Source organism: Geotrypetes seraphini, chromosome 3 (genome assembly GCF_902459505.1).
Source record: "Geotrypetes seraphini chromosome 3, aGeoSer1.1, whole genome shotgun sequence".
Classification (NCBI taxonomy): domain Eukaryota; kingdom Metazoa; phylum Chordata; class Amphibia; order Gymnophiona; family Dermophiidae; genus Geotrypetes; species Geotrypetes seraphini.
In genome coordinates this window covers 360,748,209-360,768,099 of record NC_047086.1, presented here as the reverse complement: position 1 = coordinate 360,768,099, position 19,891 = coordinate 360,748,209, and the positions used below count along the sequence as shown (strand labels likewise).

At 44.9% G+C, this 19,891-nt stretch overlaps 1 protein-coding gene across 2 annotated transcripts in view; it reads left to right on the top strand.

The window, feature by feature from the left end:
• The first annotated feature begins 286 nt into the window (after positions 1–286).
• Positions 287–19,891, top strand: part of LOC117358158 (zinc transporter ZIP9-A-like) — a 75,231-nt gene continuing 55,626 nt past the window's right edge. Inside the window, exon 1 of one of the 2 annotated variants that reach the window (XM_033939747.1) lies at positions 287–677. In XM_033939747.1, the coding sequence (XP_033795638.1) occupies positions 309–677 (369 nt within the window). In that variant the 5' untranslated portion in view covers positions 287–308. The remainder of the gene's footprint in view (positions 678–19,891) is intronic. The other variant, XM_033939746.1, reaches the window with a different exon arrangement.

The window sequence follows — 19,891 nt, the reverse complement described above, 5'->3', positions numbered from 1 at the left end:
AGTAGTAGTAAATGTCACAATACTTAGTTACAATAAAAGTTAGCTCTGAATGCCAGATCCCGCGCACTTGGGTTACCCGGGGACAGTCTGCAGCGGCATTCGAGTGGGCGACATCACAATGCCTTTAAATCTCAGCTCAGACTATCAAAATTGGGGAGTTTGGTGCGTATCTTATCCGGGGACTGCCTGTAGGCGGCGCTCGAGTATGTCACGTCGCAATTCCTTTCATCTGGGAAAAAAAAAAAATCAGAGCTGAGGGTTTCGTGCTGTACGACCCGAAGGCCTTTCTCAGTCGGTTCCACGCTTTCATGCCTAGGACCAAAGTCAAATGGCGATCTCTTTCGCACTCTATTGCTGACAGTCTTCTGGTGCCCTTTTTGCTCCCTGCCGGGGAGAAGAAGGGGCGACCTAGGAATAAGATCTTCGGACGCCGGGGTTTCCGTGGGCGGGGCGTTCAGCGCTCAGGAGCCCCGCCCCTCTGTTGTGACTGGCAGGCGCGCGCAGGAGACAGCGGCCAACGGAACCTAGAAAACTTTACTCTGATGTTTGAGGATTTTTTCCTCCGTCTGCCTGTCGTTAATATGGACGGGCTGGTGGTCGTCTTTTTAATCTCCCTGGGAATGTTCCTGGGGTGTTTTCTCCTAGGCTTGATTCCTCTTACTGTTAAACTTTCAGAGGTAAGTTTTTATGTAGAATTGTTAACGTTTGCGTCTGTTTTGGAAAAGAGACACATTCATCTCTAGAACCACTTAAAAGACAGTAAATGGGGGGCGGGGCGGAGCGGGGGGGGGAGTGTTCTGGTGGATCGGCTAATACACAGTTTCAAAACTTGTTCATTTTGTTTCTCGAACAGTTTGGTTTGATTTTACTGTCATGCTCTGATTATGGAAAAGTTGTGTTTAGGGCGCGGTATTGTACGGTATCCTCGGAAGCCATTGATCGTCGGACATTTTTTTTTTTTTTTTGGGTCCGTACGTGCCAAATGAAGAGGAAGAATGAGAGAGAAGCCGAGCAGCCCCAGCGCAGGATGATTCTGTCTTCTAACTGAGGTGGCTCTGGCTGCCAGAGACGTGGCGTTTCCACGGGTAGCATCCATCCCGGTGCAAGGCTTACTCTTTTGCCTTTAGATCAGATGGGACAGTGTGATTTGTTGCATCCACGCCTGCTGCCTGCAGAGTTTTTGATACTGTTCTAAACAGCTGGCTGGTTAGCAAGATAACCAGTTTGAGGATTGGAAGGGTGAAAATAAGGACCAACAAACAGGTTGTGGCTGCTACCTTTTTACTAAGTATAGAGGGTGAGGGGTGGGTAGAGGTGATGAAACAATAACACAACTGAAATTTGAAAATCCAAATCCAATAATGGGTGAGAAAACCAGTGGCTCCGTTGAATCCTTTTCTGTTAGTGTCATGTGTTTGATCATTCTGATTTATTGTGAGGTCCTAAGGAACTAATCCTGATAGGACAGATGAGGTTGCATAATGCCCCTGTATCGCTCCATGGTGCGACCTCATCTGGAATATTGCATTCAATTCTGGTCTCCTTATCTCAAGAAGAGCCATCAAGATGATAAAGGGGGTGGAACTCCTGTCATATGAGGAGACTGAAAAAGTTAAGGCTCTTCAGCTTGGAAAAGAGACGGCTGAGGGGGAGATATGATTGAAGTCTACAAAATCCTGAATGGAGTAGAACGGGTACAAGTGGCTCGATTTTTCACTCCATCAAAAATTACAAAGAATAGGGGACACTAGATGAAAATACAGGGAAATATTTTTAAAATCAATAGGAGGGAATATTTTTTCACTCGGAGAATAATTAAGCTCTGGAACGCATTGCCAGAGGTTGTGGTAAGAGCAGATAGCTTAGCTGGTTTTAAGAAAGGTTTGGACAATTTCCTGGAGGAAAAGTCCATAGTCTGTTATTGAGAAAGACATGGGGGAAGCCACTGCTTGCCCTGGATCGGTAGCATGGACTATTGCTACTTGGGTTTTGGCCAGGTACTAGGGACCTGAATTGGCCACTGTGAGAATGGGCTACTGGGCTTGATGGACCATTGGTCTGACCAGTAAGGCTATTCTTATATTTTAATGTTCTTATTATGTATGTGTCCTTTGTAACCTGGTTAAAGCGGGATATAAATAAATAAATTACTTCATACATATTCATTATGGATATCCTGAGAACCTGACTGGCAAGGTGTGTCCTGAGGATTGGGTTGAAAAGCAGTGCTCTAGCCAGTCTGGTTTTCAGGAGATCCACAGTAACTATTTATGAGTAAGATTGAATGCACGGCCTCCACTGCATGCAAAGCATGCATATTTACCTGAAATAGCTGGAAACCAGACAAAAAAAAAACACCTGTTGCTGAGTACAGAATTGCGGAACCAGATTCCAGTCTCACTTTAACTGTTCATTTGTGGCCTTCTGAAAAATGAAATAACTTCTATATGGATGAAATATTTTATTAGTGTCATATTTATTTACCAGCTAGTATCTGGTATGGTGTCAGCTTGGCAGCAGCATCTACTCTTTATGGTAAAAAACAAACAAACAAAAATCCCCAAAATCAGCAGGGCAGTATTGTAGCCATGAGCCAATCACCCCGGTGACCAAATACTGTAAGCCAAGAGAGAGAGCGGAATCTCAGGAACAAAGGCCATCTATTGATGGTCCTAACAAACCCTGGGAATGAAGGCTGTTCCAACTAGCCTAAGCCAGGAATTCATGAAACAGAAGCATGTCGAGTCCTTTGTCAGCATCTTAGGCTGTCGTACAAATAACTCCCTGGTAACAGGACATAGTGGTAGCTCCCCGATGGAACAGAATGTTCTTTTCTTGCTCCCCAGTAAAAGCTAGAGACTGGGCAGGATACTTTTCCAGAGATGCATATTTGCCCATTTTCAGTAGAGACATTTTACTATTCACTGATTGTTAATTTCTCTATTTTGTGAACTGCCTAGAACTGTGTGATGTGATGGTGTACAAGAATAAAGTTATTATTATTAAAAATCACTGCAGGGGTAAAGCTATGATGACAGTGATTTTGAATGTTCCCTGACAATTTGAATGTTCCCTGATCTTTATGGGGAAGAAAAGGAAGGGAGTGTCTCAGGTCTACCTCCGGGACCCATGCTTCCCCTGAAGTTGGTCAAATGGATCGTCATTTGGAAATGGGGCTCTCAGGATATGCAAGCTGTCATGGAAGGACCGCTTGGAGCTGTGCGGGAGCTGGGTGCCTCTGTGAGCTCCTTGGTCCCTGAAACCACCGTCATCCCAGCAGCATGATCAATGCCGAAGCAGCCACCAACTACCCCCCCCCCCCCCACCCTGAGCAAGATGCCTGTTGCATTGCATACCGAACTGGCTTGCAAACTTCTGACCCAAGGAATAGACTACAAAGCAAGTTCACCGGTAGAAGAAACCTTGGAGATTGTTCTTACTGGAGTAGAAGCCAGTAAGAAATACTGTCTTTGGAACTTCTTTGGCTTCTGGATTGGATTCTCAAAGGTCACAATTGGAAACTGATATTTCATTACAAGGCCAGTCCACTATTTCAGCTAGGTTTGATTTTCACTTGCAAAGACCAGAGCATTTTACTGTGGAATCCATATGGATAGCTAGGGCTATGGAGTCAGTATGTGAAACCTTTCACCATCTCCAGCACTTCTATTTTTCTACTGTCCGACTGCAACTCAGTCTCCAGTTTTGACTCAATTCATAATGATAGGTTTTAAATTTTTTTTTTTTTTTTTTTGATCTAAAGTACTGGTGAATATAACTTATTATTTACCAGCACTTTAGATTCAGGACAGAGATATGTGTGAGTGTACAACAAAAAATTGTACAACAAAAAATTGACCCTTAGACCTCCACAGAAGATGCAAATCCAGCAAAAACAAAAACGCTGTGGAGATGGTGGTGTTCAAGATGCAGGCTTTAATAAAAATACAAATTAATAATCCACATAAAATATATTTAAGACCCAAACAGTTGGGAACTATGGACCCGTGCCAGGTCCATAGTTCTCAACTGTTTGGGTCCTGTGTATATATGTATACAGGGTGCCCACAAAAACACTCTTTGATTTTTAAATGGTTACAAAACCAAAATTTATTGGAATATTCTTTCACCTTTGAGGCTGCAGTTTGATCAACTCATAAAGTTTCATATGGTATTGATTACATATACTTGATGTTCGCCCTACCTGTTACTCGGCAAACATCGATGCGATAATCAAGCTTGGACTAGACTCTCCGAAACATATCCAGCATGATCGCGTTTATAGCTTCAGTAATGCGTTCCTGCGGATCATCCATAGTTGTGGGTGGTGGAGGTACATACCCCCAAAGAAAAAAGTCACAAACAATAATGTCCGGTGATCTCGGGGGCCACTTGAAGAACACCTGGTCATTTTGTCACGTTGCATTGTCTGAAGGTTGTAACTTCTGCACCAATTGCAGCTTATAAGGGTGAAAGGGTGAGACCTCTAATGCACTTACCTTATGAAACATCTTCATTTCTGCTTTGGTTATCAGATGAGATCCCCCTTCCTTTTGTATTTCCCCTATATGGCTCTCTTTCCTATTTTATAATGTACTTCTTTACCTTAATCCTATCGTTCCAGTAGGTCCTGTATGTTTTAATGTATGTTATCCTATTTTATTATGTACAAACCACTTAGAAGACTGATAGGCAGTATACAAATTTTTATTAAACTTGAAGTTTGAAAGTGCAAGCGATTGTATAAGATCTTGCTAACTGTGCTTTTTGGGATTTGAATTTGCTGTCATCTTATTTATAAACATATTCCAATAAGTTTTGATTTTGTAACCATTTAAAATCAAGGAGTGTTTTTATGGGCACCCTGGCCCGGATTCTGTATAGGACACCCGTCCCGGGCGTCCTATACAGAATTAAGCCTAAACCCACCCAAAGTAAACCCAATTCTGTAACCGACATCCATGTTGCAGATGCCGGTTACAGAATCGGGTTTGTTTAGACGTGGCTGATATACTTAATCGTGGCAAGGGATCTCCCTATCGCGATTAGTATAGCAGCCATGGTTACAGCTGCCAGTCTCCCCTCCCCAACCTCAAGCCCCCCCCCCCTGAAGATTGCCGGCAGGAGGGTGCCCAACCTCTCCTGCCGGACCCCCAATGCCCCTCCCCTAAGATCACCGGCAGTAGGGTACCCAAACTCTCCTGCCAGACCCCCAATGCCCCCCTAAGATCACAGGCAGGAGAGTACCCAACCCCTCCTGCTGGACCGCTCCAATGACCCTCCCCAAACAAAATACCCCAATCCACCTCCCTGGACCCCCCCCAATGGCTCCCCCCAAAGATCGCCGGCAGGAGTGTGCCCAACCACTCCTGCTGGACCCCCCCGAACCCCCTCTCCTCGGGCTTACCTGCAAGTTGGCCGGACGGGTCCTTGCACTGTCCGGCCAGCAGGCCCGGCTCCATCCAAATGAGGTGGGCCCACCCCTCCCCTGGCCAACCCACAGAATCCTTTGGCCTGATTGGCCCAAGTGCCTAAGGCCCCTACTATAGCGGGTGGGGGGTCTACCGGCAGGAAGGGTTGAGCACCTTCCTGCCGGCGATCATGGGTTTTGTCGGCAGGAGGGGTTGGGCACCCTCCTGCCGCGATCGTCGGGGGGATTGGAGAGGGGAGACTTGTGGCCGTAGCCATGGCCACTGTACGAATCACGGCAGGGAGATCCCTTGCTGCGATTAAGTATAGCGGTCGCGTCTACTTACCATGTAGGCCAGTATTTTGCTAGCCTACATTGTAAGCGTCTCCCGCATAGGGGCACCTAGGTTCGCCTAAGGCTACCGCCTAGCCTTAGGTGAGCTTAGGCAGGCATGCGAGCCTCCCTAGGCTCCAAGAGGCGCCTTCAATATAGGCGGCCTGCCTGGGGAGCATTGTTTTAGAAAACGTGCCTCCCGATTGGCTGATTAGACAGCTGTAGGATGCCTACAATCGGGACGCACTTTGCAAAATCAGGGCCCCTGTGTGTGTATCTAATATAATAAAATGCTAAGCGCGCATGCGCACTCTCACCCCGTGCTTCCCTGATCCCTGATCTGTCACGCTGTGCCAGCAAGAGTGCGCATGCGCGCTTACTACGTCATGCCGCTACTGCTGCCAGATCAAGGACCCGGGGATGAGCAGAAGACTCCATCAGCAATTGCACCGGCCGGCCGACACCGGAGCAGGCCAGCGTGCCTCCACTGCAGCACCTGATCCCCTGATATATGAGCCAGGACAATAATCTGCTGCTGAAACAAACTCCACCCTAGCATGAAGGGAAGGGTCCGGGTGTTTTAAAATCTTCGGGCAGCCGGAGGCGGAAGGAAGCAAGCAAAAATAACACTTCCGGGCCAGGAAGATGGCGCTGTAAGGGCGAGCCGCACCTGTGTTGGAGAAGGCTTCCGACGCAGGCAGCGGTCGTGAGAGGAGCCGCCGGGAGCCGGCCAGAACGCGGGAAGGGGGGGGAGGACGCAAAAGACTACTGGAGCAGGCCAGACCATGGGAAGGGAAGGGGGGTAGGGGAAAATGCTGCTGCTGATGCACAGGGACGTGGAAGGGGAGGGAAATACCACTGCTGTTGCATAGAGAAGTGGGGTGGGGAAAGGGAATGCTGCTTGATCCGCCGCGGCAGCTTTCAACTTAAAAATACCTCCGGCACAGAATTAAACGGTCACCAAAAGAACGTTGGATATTGCTCGCAATCCCGGACGCTCCTCACACAAGCAACCTCTAAGCGCAGGCCACCCTGCTCTTCAGCTCCTCCAGGCAGCGGCACACCTATCCACAGCCAGGGAGTACTGTAAGGCCCTCTGTTGCTCTTCTGCTTGCCCTTCTCTTCTAAACAGCCAGATGCTGGACAGGGGAATCAGGTAAGGGGTGCTGCAGTACAGGGGGAGCAGGGAACAGATGCTGATTGTCACGGAGGAAGGGGGGTAACAGGAAGGGAGCCCTACTGCTGGACAGGAGGAACAGGGAACAGGTGCTGCTGGGCAGGGGGAAGGTAAAACAAAGGGAGAAGGGCTGCTTCTGGACAGGGGGAGCAGGGAACAGGTGCTGCTGGGCAGAGGGAATGTAAAACGAAGGGAGAAGGGCTGGACAGCCAAGGAAAGAGAGGCAGAAAGAAAGACAGACAGAAAGCAGCAAAGGAGAAAAAAAGAAACACAAAGACACACATCTATTCTAGCATCTGTTAATGTAATGGGCTTAAAGACTAGTATAAATATAAAATGATAACATGGTAAAATTTATCATGATTTTTTTATTTATTTTGAAGCTGAATTCAGAGTTGGTACATTTTTACTAACTCTACCCAAAATTGTTTCCGACTCTGACTCCACAGCCCTGTGGATAGCTATACTGCAACCACAGGAAATGATGTGTTCTCAGATTAATTTACTTCAATCTGGTTTTCAGCAACATGAAACAAGTATAAATCTTTTAAAGTCCGATGTGAGAAGACTGAAATCTTCTAGTTGTAATTTGAAATGTACTGCTGTAAAGGAAACTGAAGATGTTATCATTAAGGATAATACCAATGTAAGATTTACACTTGAGAATTTGGAAAATCAAATGAGATACACATAAAATTAGTTGATTTCCCTAGAGTTACCTTAAGGTCACCAAGGGAGTTCTTTAGTAATATATTAACCCCCCCCCCCTTTTACAAAACCACAAAAGCAGTTTTTAGCGCAGGCTGATGCGCTGAATGCTCCGCCCTACTCCTGACGCTCATAGAAACTCTATGGGCTCCTTTTATAAAGGTGCGCTAGTGGTTTTAGCACATGCAGAGCGTGCGCTTCACACTAATGCCTCCATAGAGCTGGCGTTAGTATTTTTTGTGTAGCGCGGGGTTAGCGTGCGCGGCATTGTAGCGCATGCTAAAAACGCTAGCGCATCTTCGTAAAAGGAGCCCTATGAGCCTGACGCAGCACAGTAGATTCAGCGCACCGGACTGTGCTAAAAACTGCTTTTGTGGTTTTGTAAAAGGGTTAATTAAGTATTGAAAGTTACATCAGCAAATTTACCTTTTATTGTCCAAGCTTACTTTTATCAAAATCTAAGAGAGGAGTGGTGAAAAAATCTCCTCTTTCTGATTCACTAACTCCCTCTTTTACTAAGGTGCGCTAACCGATTAGCGCGTGCTAATCAAATTAGCGCACACTAACGCATCCATAGACTAACATGCACGCGTTAGCGTTTAGCGCGCTAAATAGTAAAAGAGGACCTTAATTTAAATATCTCTAACATTCTTTTTTAAATTATTTTGGTTGAGTTTGGAGACATCAGATCTCACGACTCCATCAATCTTGATAATTACTTTTGCTTTGCAGTCAGAGACTTGAACGTTTGCACCTGATTTTTAAGTATAGGGATATACTTAAATATTAAAATAAGGAATTTTTCAGATGTGACGCACCAGACTCAAAAACAAAGAAGGAGTTTGTCCTTGAGTTCTCCAATTAGGAGCTCTTAAATATGTATTATTTCATCCTGCACAATTAACTGCACTTTTTTTTGCATTATTGTACCTCTTGATAGGAACAGAAAGTTGATCATCTAAATCAGTGTCTCAAACATTTTTGGCTCCAGCACACTAAAAGGAGCATGTTTTTCGTGGCACATTATAATTGAAATGATAAAATTGCAAAACCAATAAAAAATTAACCCCCTCTTTTACAAAACCACGAAAGCACTTTTTAGTGTCGGCCGGCCGGTGCTCTGAATGCTCTGCACTGCTCTGACTCACATAGAATTATTTATTTAAAGTTCTTTAAGCTATACTTGGGTAATTGTAACAGCGGTGAAAGTAACTCCCTCCTTTAGAAAGCTGCTCTAGCGTTTTTAGTGATGGCCGCTGCGGCAACAGCTCCGATTCTCATAGAATTCCTATGAGCATCCGAGCTGTTACCACCACGGCCGGTGCTAAAAATGTTAGCGTGACTTTGTAAAGGAGGGGTTAAAGTAGGTAGAATATAATTGCTAATCAATGCGATGTATGTGCTGGTTTTAGAATGCAATTTAACTCAAAACGCGGCTCGATACTTAAAGGAAAAATGTAAAAGAATTAAAAAAAAGAGACAGAAGATACGTGAGGGTGTGATATATTCAACTATTTAGATCAGTGACTCTCAAACTGCGTGCCACGGCACAAAGGTATGCCCCCGATGAGATTCGGGTGTGCCACAAGATTCCAGAATTTGACTTTATATACATTTTTCCTTTAAGTATTTGGATGCTCTCTCACCCTCTTTATAGTGGACTTATATATGATTTAAAATTTTCTTTTATTTTTACAAGCCATTTTCTTCATATATTTTCCTTATTGTGCATCTCTTCTGTACAAGTATTATAGCAAACAAACCCCAAAACACTGCATTTTCCCTACCATGTTTGTCTACTCTAGGCTGATGAAAAGTACTAAAACCAGAGGAAGGGAAGCATGCTGTAATTTTAGGTGGTCCATTGGCTACATACTAGTCCTGAGCAAATTATTCTTATGAAAAAGAGAGAATCTACTCTATGTTGGTGAGGCAAGGGGGAGGGGAAGGAGGGCTCTCTTATAGAGAGCTGAACGGGGATGACGGGAATCCCGCGGGCATCCCGCGGGTTCCCCCTTCGGGTCACGGGGATCCCGTGGGGACGCCCCTAGGGTCACGGGGATCCCGTGGGGACGCCCCTAGGGTCGCGGGGATCCCATGGGGATGCCCCCTAGGGTCGCGGGGATCCCATGGGGACGCCTCTGAGGGTCACGGGGCTCCTGCGGGGCTGGATGTACTCAGTCGCGCGGCTCTTCTTCTCCCTACCTTCTCTGCTTGCAGCACAGAGCCGAACGGAAGTCTTCCCGACGTCAGCGCTGACGTCGGGAAGACTTCCGTTCGGCTCTGTGCTGCAGGCAGGGCAGGTAAGGAGAAGGAGAGTAGCCTCGCGGTTCGAGTGGCTACCAAGGGAGGGGGGCGGTTCGCCCCGCCCCGGTTGCAGCACAGCTGGCCAGGTCCCCTTACTTTTGTGGCACTTCCCCGACCGACTGATAACAGCCCGGGTCCGACAATCCTCCCTGCCCTGTAGCCGCGAATCTAAATTACCTTCTTACAGCAGCTGTAAGAAGGTAATTTAGATTCGCGGTTAAGGGCAGGGAGGTTTGTCGGACCGGGGCTGTTGTCGGTCGGTCGGGGAAGTGCCACAAAAGTAAGAGTACCTGGCCGGCTGTGCTGCACCCGGGGCGGTAGAGAAGGAGGGGGGAGAAGGACGCTGAAAGGCCATGGTGAAGACAGGAGGGGGGGGGAAGGACTCTGAAAGCACTTGAAGACAGAGGAGGGAGAAGGACGCTGAAAGCACATGGGGGAATACAAAGGGGTGGAGAAGGACGCTGAAAGGCCACGGGAAGGGCGAGGGGGGGAAGGACTCTGAAAGCACTTGTGGAAGACAGAGGGGGGAGAAGGATGCTGAAAGCACATGGGGAAGACAAAGGGGTGGAGAAGGACGCTGAAAGGCCATGGGGAAGACAGAGAGGGAGAAGGACGCTGAAAGGACATGGGGAAGATGGGGGGGGAGAAGGACACTGAAAGGAAATGAGGAAGAGAGAGTAGGGAGAAGACGCTGGCAGGGAAGAAGACAGATGCCAGACTATGGGGGGAGCGGAGAGAAGAAGATGTGTGCCAGACCAATTTGGAAGGGGGAAGAAAGGGAGAGGCACAGTAACAGAGCAAATGGAAGATGCAGAAGGAAGAGAGACAGTGGATGGAAAGAATTGAATGAGAACATGAGGAAAGCAGAAACCAGGCAACAAAGGTAGGAAAAGAATTCTATTTCTTTTTTTTTTTTTTTGCTTCAGGATAAAGTAGTATATTAGTTGTGTTGCTAAAAATTTATAAACATTAGAGGCTCTGGTAGAAACCCGTTTACAAAGTATGTATTCTTCCCAATTAATATTTTCAAATTAATAAAGTCTTTTTGCTTATTTGTAAATGGGTTTCTACCAGAGCCTTTAATTCAGTAGCATAATTAAATGAAATAACTATTTCTGAAGTTTATAGGGACGGGCGGGGACGGAGGGGATTCCTCGCGGGGACGGGTGGGGATGGAGGGGATTCCTCGCGGGGACGGGTGGGGACGGAGGGATTCCTCACGGGGACGGTTGGGGATGGGTGGGATTCCTCGCGGGGATGGGTGGGGACGGGTGGGACTTTGGCGGGGACGGGTGGGATTTCTGTCCCCGCGCAACTCTCTACTCTCTTACCCACATGTGGTAGGACTGCCCGCTGATTTGATGGTTTTGACTTCAAATATGGGAGCTGATTGAGGGTTGGAGTGAACTCTTTTGAGAATAAATTATGTCTGCTAGGAATGGGGGAAGCTATATGGAGGGGGAGGGTAAAAATGAGTTGATCCGTAATTTATTGATACCAGTGCAGCTTGCAATTGCTGTGCAATCAGGGTCCTGTGCTGGCCCCTCAGTGGAGCTCTGGAGACAGAAATGGGGAGAAATAATAAAAGTACAACAAACTTAATTGTGACCCCTTTTACAAAGCTGTGATAGCAATTCTCCTGCATCAAAATCATAAGAATTGAATGGGCTTCGGTGCATTTGCCAAGGGGGAATTGCTACCGCAGCTTTATAAAAATCATTGTGGGGGACAGATGGAGAAATTTGGAAAGATTTAGGGTTGGTTATGTCAGTACTTGTATAAAAGGACAGTGCTGGGTAGTAACTAGTTACAGTAACGATGTAACTAGTTACTTTTTGATCGACTAAATTAAGTAACTGGTTACTTTGTTTTAGTAACTACTAACAAAATATACAAGTTACTTTTGCATTACTGTTTACATAGAATGCAGAACAATTAACGACCAATTTCCTTTCATACTATTTTACAGTCAAACCTCGGTTTACGAGTGCACCGGTTTGCGAGTGTTTTGCAAGACGAGCAAAACATTCTCGCAAATCGTGACTCGCAAACTGAGCATTGACTTGATTTGCGAGCCCCCCCGCCCGCTAACCGGCATTCTCCCCCCCGCCCGCAAATGCTGCCCCCCTTGAACCGGCATCGCCCCCCACGTGAATGCCTTCCCCCCACCCAAACTGGCATCCCCCGCTCGCCCAAACAGAAGCTTACCCCCCAATGTGGCACCGGCATGCAGCACCAAACCACAGGAGGTGCTGCCTCTCTCCGAGAGAATGAGAGTCAGAAGGCCTTGAGCATGCGCAGATGCTCAAGGCCCAGTCGGAGGAGAGGCACGATCTTCGGGCACCGACACCTCCTGTGGCTTGGTGCTGTGTGCCGGTGCCATATTGGGGGGTAAGCTTGCAGTTTCGGGGGGTGGGGGCGGGCATTCTCGAGGGGGACAATGCCGGTTCGTGGGGGACAGCGTTTGTGGGCGGGGGGCCATGCCGGTTTGCTGGGGGGGGAGATGTAGAAGTGCACCAGTGGCCTCGGGGGTGGGGGGGTCTGATGGGGTGGGGTGGGGCGGAGCAGCGCCGGGGAGGGATGGGAGGTGGAACAAATCAAGCGAGTTTCCCTTACTTTCTATGGGGAAACTTGCTTTGATATACAACTAAATTGGTTTACGAGCATACTTCTGGAACGAATTATGCTCGTAAACCAAGGTTCCACTGTAAGCCTCCAATTCAACTCGTTTCTCTTGCCTTGCCACAGTGCATTACAGTAGCTACCCATATACTGGTTATACGTAGTGACAGCCAGCTAAAAGGGCTCTATTGGAATGAAAGAATTGCTTCATATAGGGCAGGACTGTTTTTGCATATTTAAAGGGACTATTTTGCAAACTCATTTGCATGTACTGTTAGTAATAACAAGAGTCTCTGAAGTGGCTAAGAGGCCCTAAACACTGGGGCGAGAACCCCAGAAGGGGAGGGGGAGTCTCCCCCCTTCCCAAAAAGAAGCTTCCATGAAGGATTACTGTGGACATAAGATATTCTCACCCTGAGATAAAAAGGAGGCAGTGGCAAAGACCTGTGGATTTGAAAAGCACCTTGTAAGTCTTGGGAAAGTGGGACTCTCTGGGTTACCCTAGAGGCGATGAATACTGGCTGCAGTCTAATCCTCAGTAAGCTCAGAATGGAGAAAAATTATAACAATGCAAGCTCATTTGAGCGTTCAGTCTTCACTGAATTTTTTACACTAGTAGGGTCAGACAGCAGAAATATTCATGTACATTGCAAACTTCTAAACAGACCTACAGCTATGTAACCAAATCTTAAGAAGCACCTGCAAAATGTCCAATCTGCTGTGCATGATAAACTGGCTTCATTAAAGAGATCAGCAAGCTGTTCTTTGTCAGATGCATCAGAATCTCTTTGCCAAAGAAACAGCAAACTTTGGCTGTTTCATGGAGCAGTAATGGGGGCATCATTGTGTCACAGAAAAGGGTCAATGATCTCATCATGAATTTTGTTATTGAGGACATGCAAGCCTTCTCGGTGGTCGAGTCACCAGAATTCATTCAGTTGGTACTGGTCTTCAACCAGGCAAAACTGTATTGACTCGCAAGGCTCTTACGAGTATCCCAGTTGGGATATCCCAGTTGGGATATTTACCAGTTGGGATATTTACCAATTTTGATACTGATCGTAAGCGGTGTATGTAAATACCGCTAAAACTGCAGCTGCGGTGATTTTGAGCCATCAGAAGAAAATAAGATAAGTGCTCACTTTTCTATAAAATTTTGAAAACTATATTGTAAAAAATTTTTTGGAAATAAGAAGGAACGGTAAATGACTAGACCAAGGATGTATTTTCTATGCTAGTATTATTACTGACATAGATTGTTTTACAAGATTTATCTTGGGAAACACTGAGGTCTATACCGTTTTCATTACTGAAATAAGTTGAGCACTTTATTTCTGATAGCACGATTGTGTGAATATCATTTTGTGTGGTTATAAATTTGAAGATATTCAGCTTGCTTTTTGCATAGTAACTATAATTATTTTATATCCAACCATATCTTTATATGCCTCTCTCAAGGAGATATGCATCTAGTTTGCTTTTGAAGCCTAGGACTGTCGATTCCGCAATAATCTCCCCTGGGAGAGTATTCCAGATGTCAACCACTCTCTGTGTGAAGCAGAACTTCTTGATATTAGTCCTGAACTTGCTCCCCCTTAGCTTCATTTCATGTCCTCTTGTCCGTGTCAAATTGGACAATGTAAATAATCTTCTCTGCTCTATTTTGTCGATTTCTTTCAGTATTTTGAAGATCTCGATCATATCCCCACGCAGTCTCCTTTTCTCAAGGGAGAACAATCCCAGTGTTTTAAGTCGATCCTCATATTCCAGTTTCTCCATACCCTTCACTAGTTTAGTTGCTCGTCTCTGCACCCTCTCCAGCAGTTTTATATCCTTCTTTAGGTAGGGAGACCAATGTTGGACGCAGTATTCCAAGTGGGGTCTGACCATTGCCCTATAAAGCGGCATTATAACTTTCTCCGATCTACTCGAGATTCCTTTCTTTATCATACCCAACATTCTATTTGCCTTATTTGCCGCTGCCGCGCATTGTGCCGACGGCTTCAGGGTCCTATCTATCAGTACACCCAGATCCCTTTCCTGTTCACTTTTTCCCAGAGTTGCACCTGACATTCTGTACTCGTATTCCTTATTTTTACTGCCTAAATGCATTACCTTGCATTTCTCCACGTTGAACTTCATCTGCCATTTCTCCGCCCATTTTTCTAACCGACACAAATCGCTACTTGTTGTAGTAATGTTCATATAGTTATAATTAATAAACAATTAACTACTTTTAGTAACTAGTAAAGTAACTTTACATTTAGTGAAGAGTAACTGAAATCAGTAACTAGTTACTTTTTATCCCATGTAACTAGTAACATTACTAGTTACTTGTTTACAGTAACTAGCACAGCACTGTGATAGTACAGGGAAGTGCTTCTCTAATAGAGGATTTCTTTTCTTTCTTTTTTGACTAGATTGGATTAAGGTTGGAACTAGAGGTTGTTGTTTTTTTCCCCCTTTCTTTTTTGTGTAACAAAAAATCCTTTCTCCGTTTTTATTTAGGGGAAAATTCATCATGGCTCCTCTCCCCACCTCCCACCCCCATCCCCGGATTTTATGTCCCCATCCCCACCTTAAAGGTAGCCCTTACCCCCCTCAAAGGGTTACCATGATATCAAGGGTGGGGCCTTCCTTTAGGCAAGAGCAATGCCCAGTCGTGCTGACCACAAAATGGTACAACCTGTTGTTAATATAATGTATCATTTTTATTTTGCCAACTCCCCACAAAAGGTTCAGAGTAGATTACAATATAATAATTTCACCAAACATGAAGCAGAAGACAAAAATTGTAACAAATACTTCTAAAACAAATGTGCCTTTAGAGTTCAACTTTTCAGTTCTTGTGTTAAAGAGCACCACATTTGTACAGCTTGATAACAAGATAATACAGGCATAGAAGGTGTCTTGTGACATCACAAAATGAGCCCAGAGGTCAGGAAAGTTTGAGAAAGCTTTTATGTTTTAATTTACATTATTACTCATATTTAATCTGCCATTGTGTGTATGGGAATGAAATAAATATATGAAACTTTCAAAGTCCTCTTGTCCCTCCCTTTGCCAACAAAGCTCCTTGGGATCTTGCAAGATACTTGTGACTTAGGTTAGCTACTGTTAAGAAACAGGATTCTGGACTTGATGGACCTTTGGTCTGCTCCAGTATGATAACTCTTATGTTATTTCCCTCACGTAGTTTGTGACGATAGGGATTTTTGTTGCTCTGCTATCCTTGTTCAGCTAGCTATTTGACATGGAGAGAGAAAGGGTATCGCGGGGGAGGCAAATCTCTGAGTTTTATATAACAGAAAATGTTTTTGCAATGGGTTAGTGTGAACATTTATTTAGGGGTTAAGAAATGTTTGATTTCATGGTGGAATGAGGCGTGGCTGGGGGCTGGAGTGGAGCAAGGCTGGGTACAGCCTAGACTCCTCTTTTTCCATGTTCTGCTTCTCAGTTTGGTCTATGCTTTTAGACCTGTCAAAACTGGAAGCTCTGAAGTAGCTGAGAGGGGGGAGCACCAGAGCTCACCCTAATGTACCTTTTCGAAGTCCTATGTTTACTGGTCTTTGTAGCTGAACCTTGCTCAGAGACCAGTTATTGGGGCAGATACCCATAAAAATCATAAGCATTGCCATAGTGGTACAGACCAAAAGTCCATCAAGCCCAGTATTCTGTTTCCAACAGTGACCAATCTAGGTCGCATGTATCTGGCAAGATCCCAAAAGAGTAAAATGGATTTTATGATGCTTATCCTAGAAATAAGCAGTGGATTTTCCCAAGTCAATCTTAATAATGGCTTATGAACTTTTCTTGTAGGAAGTTACCCAAACCTTTTTTTTAAACCCTGCTAAGGTAACTGCTTTTACCACTTTCTCTGGCAATGAATTCCAGAGCTTAATTATATGTTGAGTGAAAAAATATTTTCTCTTTTTTAAAAAAATCTTTATTCATTTTCAGAAATTTCAACAAGTGTACAATAATCATTCAGAAATACATTAATTAATCACTTGACATTCTTATTTGTATTACTCCAAATAAATATTTATAAAAGAGACCCACCCCTCCCACACATATACTAATACTTAATATATATCAATTATTATCAATCATAATCCCACCCCTCTTTATCTTATCCAATATTTTCTCTGATTTGTTTAAAATGTACTACTTAGTAGATTCATTGCATGCCTCCTAAACCTTGTATGTTTGGAAAGAGTAAACAAGCGATTCACGTCTACCTGTTAACACTCCACTCAGTATTTTATAGACCTCTATCATATCTCCCTTGAGTCTTCTCCAAGCTGAAGAGCCCTAGCCTCTTAAGCCTTTCCTCAGACAGAATTCATAACATCCCCTTTATCATTTTAATTACATTTCTCTGTACCCCCAAATTCTATAATCCTAGTGCCTGAATGTAAGTGCCATTTGCCCTCTGAGATGATAGAATATTGGCACTTAGCATGTGACTGTAACATTTACATGTGTAAGTGTCAGGCATGTACTCGGTGGCATTCAATAACTTTAGTGTGCAAGTTGCATTGTAAGTGGAATGGACTCGCAGCTATATAGTGTTTTCCTGTAGTACTATATAAGATGAGGATGGCCTGAAGTGTAATGGTGTTCAGCACTCTAGGGGCAGGAAAATAGAAAGCATGTCCCATGATTACACAAATCTGAGTTCTAGCTCATGAACAATACCGACAAGTAACAGACACAAGGCCCAAAGTTTATGAAAATAGAAATAGGTTTTTCTCATTGCTTTTACATCTGCTTGCAGGGTCAGTGAGCTACAAGCTTTAGTAGTGGACCCTCCTTTCACAATTGACTGAATAAACTTTTTATAAACCAAGGAAAAGGGGAAAATAAACATGGAACTTGCCAGCAAGCAATTCTCACTGAGTGGATTTACTGAACCTCACATCTCATGAAGTAGATACAGACTGCGTAGAAATAAATTTAGATAGTTGCTGAGGCTCATAAAAAATCACATCTATTATCTTTGTAAACCATTATACATTTACATGGGTATCGCAAAACGAAGGTTGCTCCTAATTGCAATACCTGGGGTCTCAAAAGGAGAAATTGCTTTCTTTTCTGAGTAAGTCTAGATATGTCTGGGTGCTGTCCATCATCAGAGAAGAATACTCTCTTCATTTCATCCAGGTTCCTCCAGATCTACCGCCAAGAGAGTATCCTTCCAATCCATCTCAGACTACCCTTCTTCTTCAGGAAGCTCAAGCTCTGCTTCTTCTCCGTGCCATTGAGGAGGTTCCGCTGGAACAGCAGAGCAGGGGGTTTTACTCCTGTTACTTCCTAGTCCCGAAGAAGACGGGCGATCTGCGACCAACTTTGGATCTCAGAGCCCTCAACAAATTTCTTGTCAGGGAGAAATTTTGAATGCTGTCTCTAGCATCACTGTACCCCCTTCTAGATCAGAATGATTGGTTATGTTCTCTAGATCTCAAAGAGGCTTACATTCACATTCCCATTCATCCAGCCTCTCGACAGTTCCTCAGATTTTGGATGGGAAATCTGCATTTTCAGTACAGAGTGCTACCTTTCAGCCTGGCTTCATCTCCAAGAGTGTTCATCAAGTGCCTAGTTGTAATAGCAGCAGCTCTGCGGAACCATGGGCTCCAGGTGTTCCCATACCTGGACGACTGGCTCATCAAGGATTCCACAGCTCAAGGGGTTATTGTAGCGACCCTACGGACTATGTGGTTTCTACAAAGTTTGGGGTTCAAACTCAACTTTCCCAAATCCTAGCTACAGCCCTCTCAGAATTTACAATTCATCGGAGCTGTCCTGGACACTGTCCGACTCAGAGGATTCCTTCCTCAACAACGTCAGGATGCTCTCATTCGTCTCTGCCACAAGGTGTGTTCCTTGACTACAATTTCAGCAAAACACTTGATGGTTCTCCTAGGTAACATGACCTCGACAATTCACATGACTCCTTTTGCCAGACTTCACCTCAGAATTCCTCAGTGAACCCTGACATCTCAGTGGGTGCAGACTTGCAACCCACTCACTCAGCACATTACAGTAACTCCTTCGTTGAGACAGTCTCTCCACTGGTTGATGCTCTCTTCTAATCTCTCCAGGTTTACTGTTTCAGATGCCCCTCCCTCAGAAGGTCCTCATGACAGATTCCTCAACCTACACTTGAGGGGCTTATCTCGATGGTCTCCGTACTCAAGGCCATTGGTCCAGCACGGATCGTCAGTGTCATATCAATCTGTTGGAACTCAGATCTTCAATGCTCTCAAAGCTTTTCAGCATCTTCTTCACGACCAGGTAGTCCTCATTTGGACAGACAACCAAGTAGCTATGTACTATGTCAACAAGCAGGGAGGAACAGGATCTCTCCCTCTTTGTCAGGAAGCTCAAAATGTGTGGAACTGGGCAATCCATCACAACACCTTCATGAAAGCAGTCTACATTCAAGGAGAGAAAAACTGTCTGGCGGACAAATTGCGTCATCTTCTGCAACCTCACAAATGTACACTCAATTCCTTGCCTCTCCATCACATTTTTTCTCAGTGGGGCATTCCTCAGATAGATCTCTTTGCGTCTCCCCACAACCACAGACTGCCTCAGTTCTGATCCAAGATATACTCTCCTCATCGCCTCGAGGCAGATGCTTTCTTTCTGGAATGGACGAATCAGTTTCTCTATGCATTCCCTCCATTTCCTCTGATTCTCAAGACTCTTGTCAAATTCAAACAGAAGCATGCCACCATGATTCTGATCTTTCCTCGGTGGCCCAGGCAACCTTGGTTCTCCCTTCTACTTCAACTCAGCAGCAGGGAGCCAATGCTTCTACCAGTTTTTCTCTCCATTTACAGAGTCAGGGGTCTCTACTTCATCCCTACCTTCAGTCTCTACACCTGATAGCTTGGTACCTCTCAACTTAACTGCCACTCTACAGTTTTCTCAATCTGTACAGGACATTTTAGAGGCTTCTAGAAAATCTACCACTAGACAATGCTACAATCTGAAATGGACTAGATATTCTGCTTGGTGCACCATTCATCACAAGGAGCCTCAATCTACCTCCTTGTCTTCAGTTTTGGATTGCCTATTCCACTTATCACAATCAGGCCTCAAATCCACATCCATTCGAGTCCATCTCAGTGCAATTGCTATTTTTCATCAGCTTATCGAAGGGCAACCCCTTTCAGCTCATCCTGTGGTTTCCAGATTTATGAAAGGACTTTCAATGTCAAGCCACCTCTCAAACCTCCTCCAGTGGTTTGGGATCTCAATGTTGTTCTTGCTCGATTGATGAAGCCTCCTTTTGAACCAATGGATATGGCTCATCTTAAATA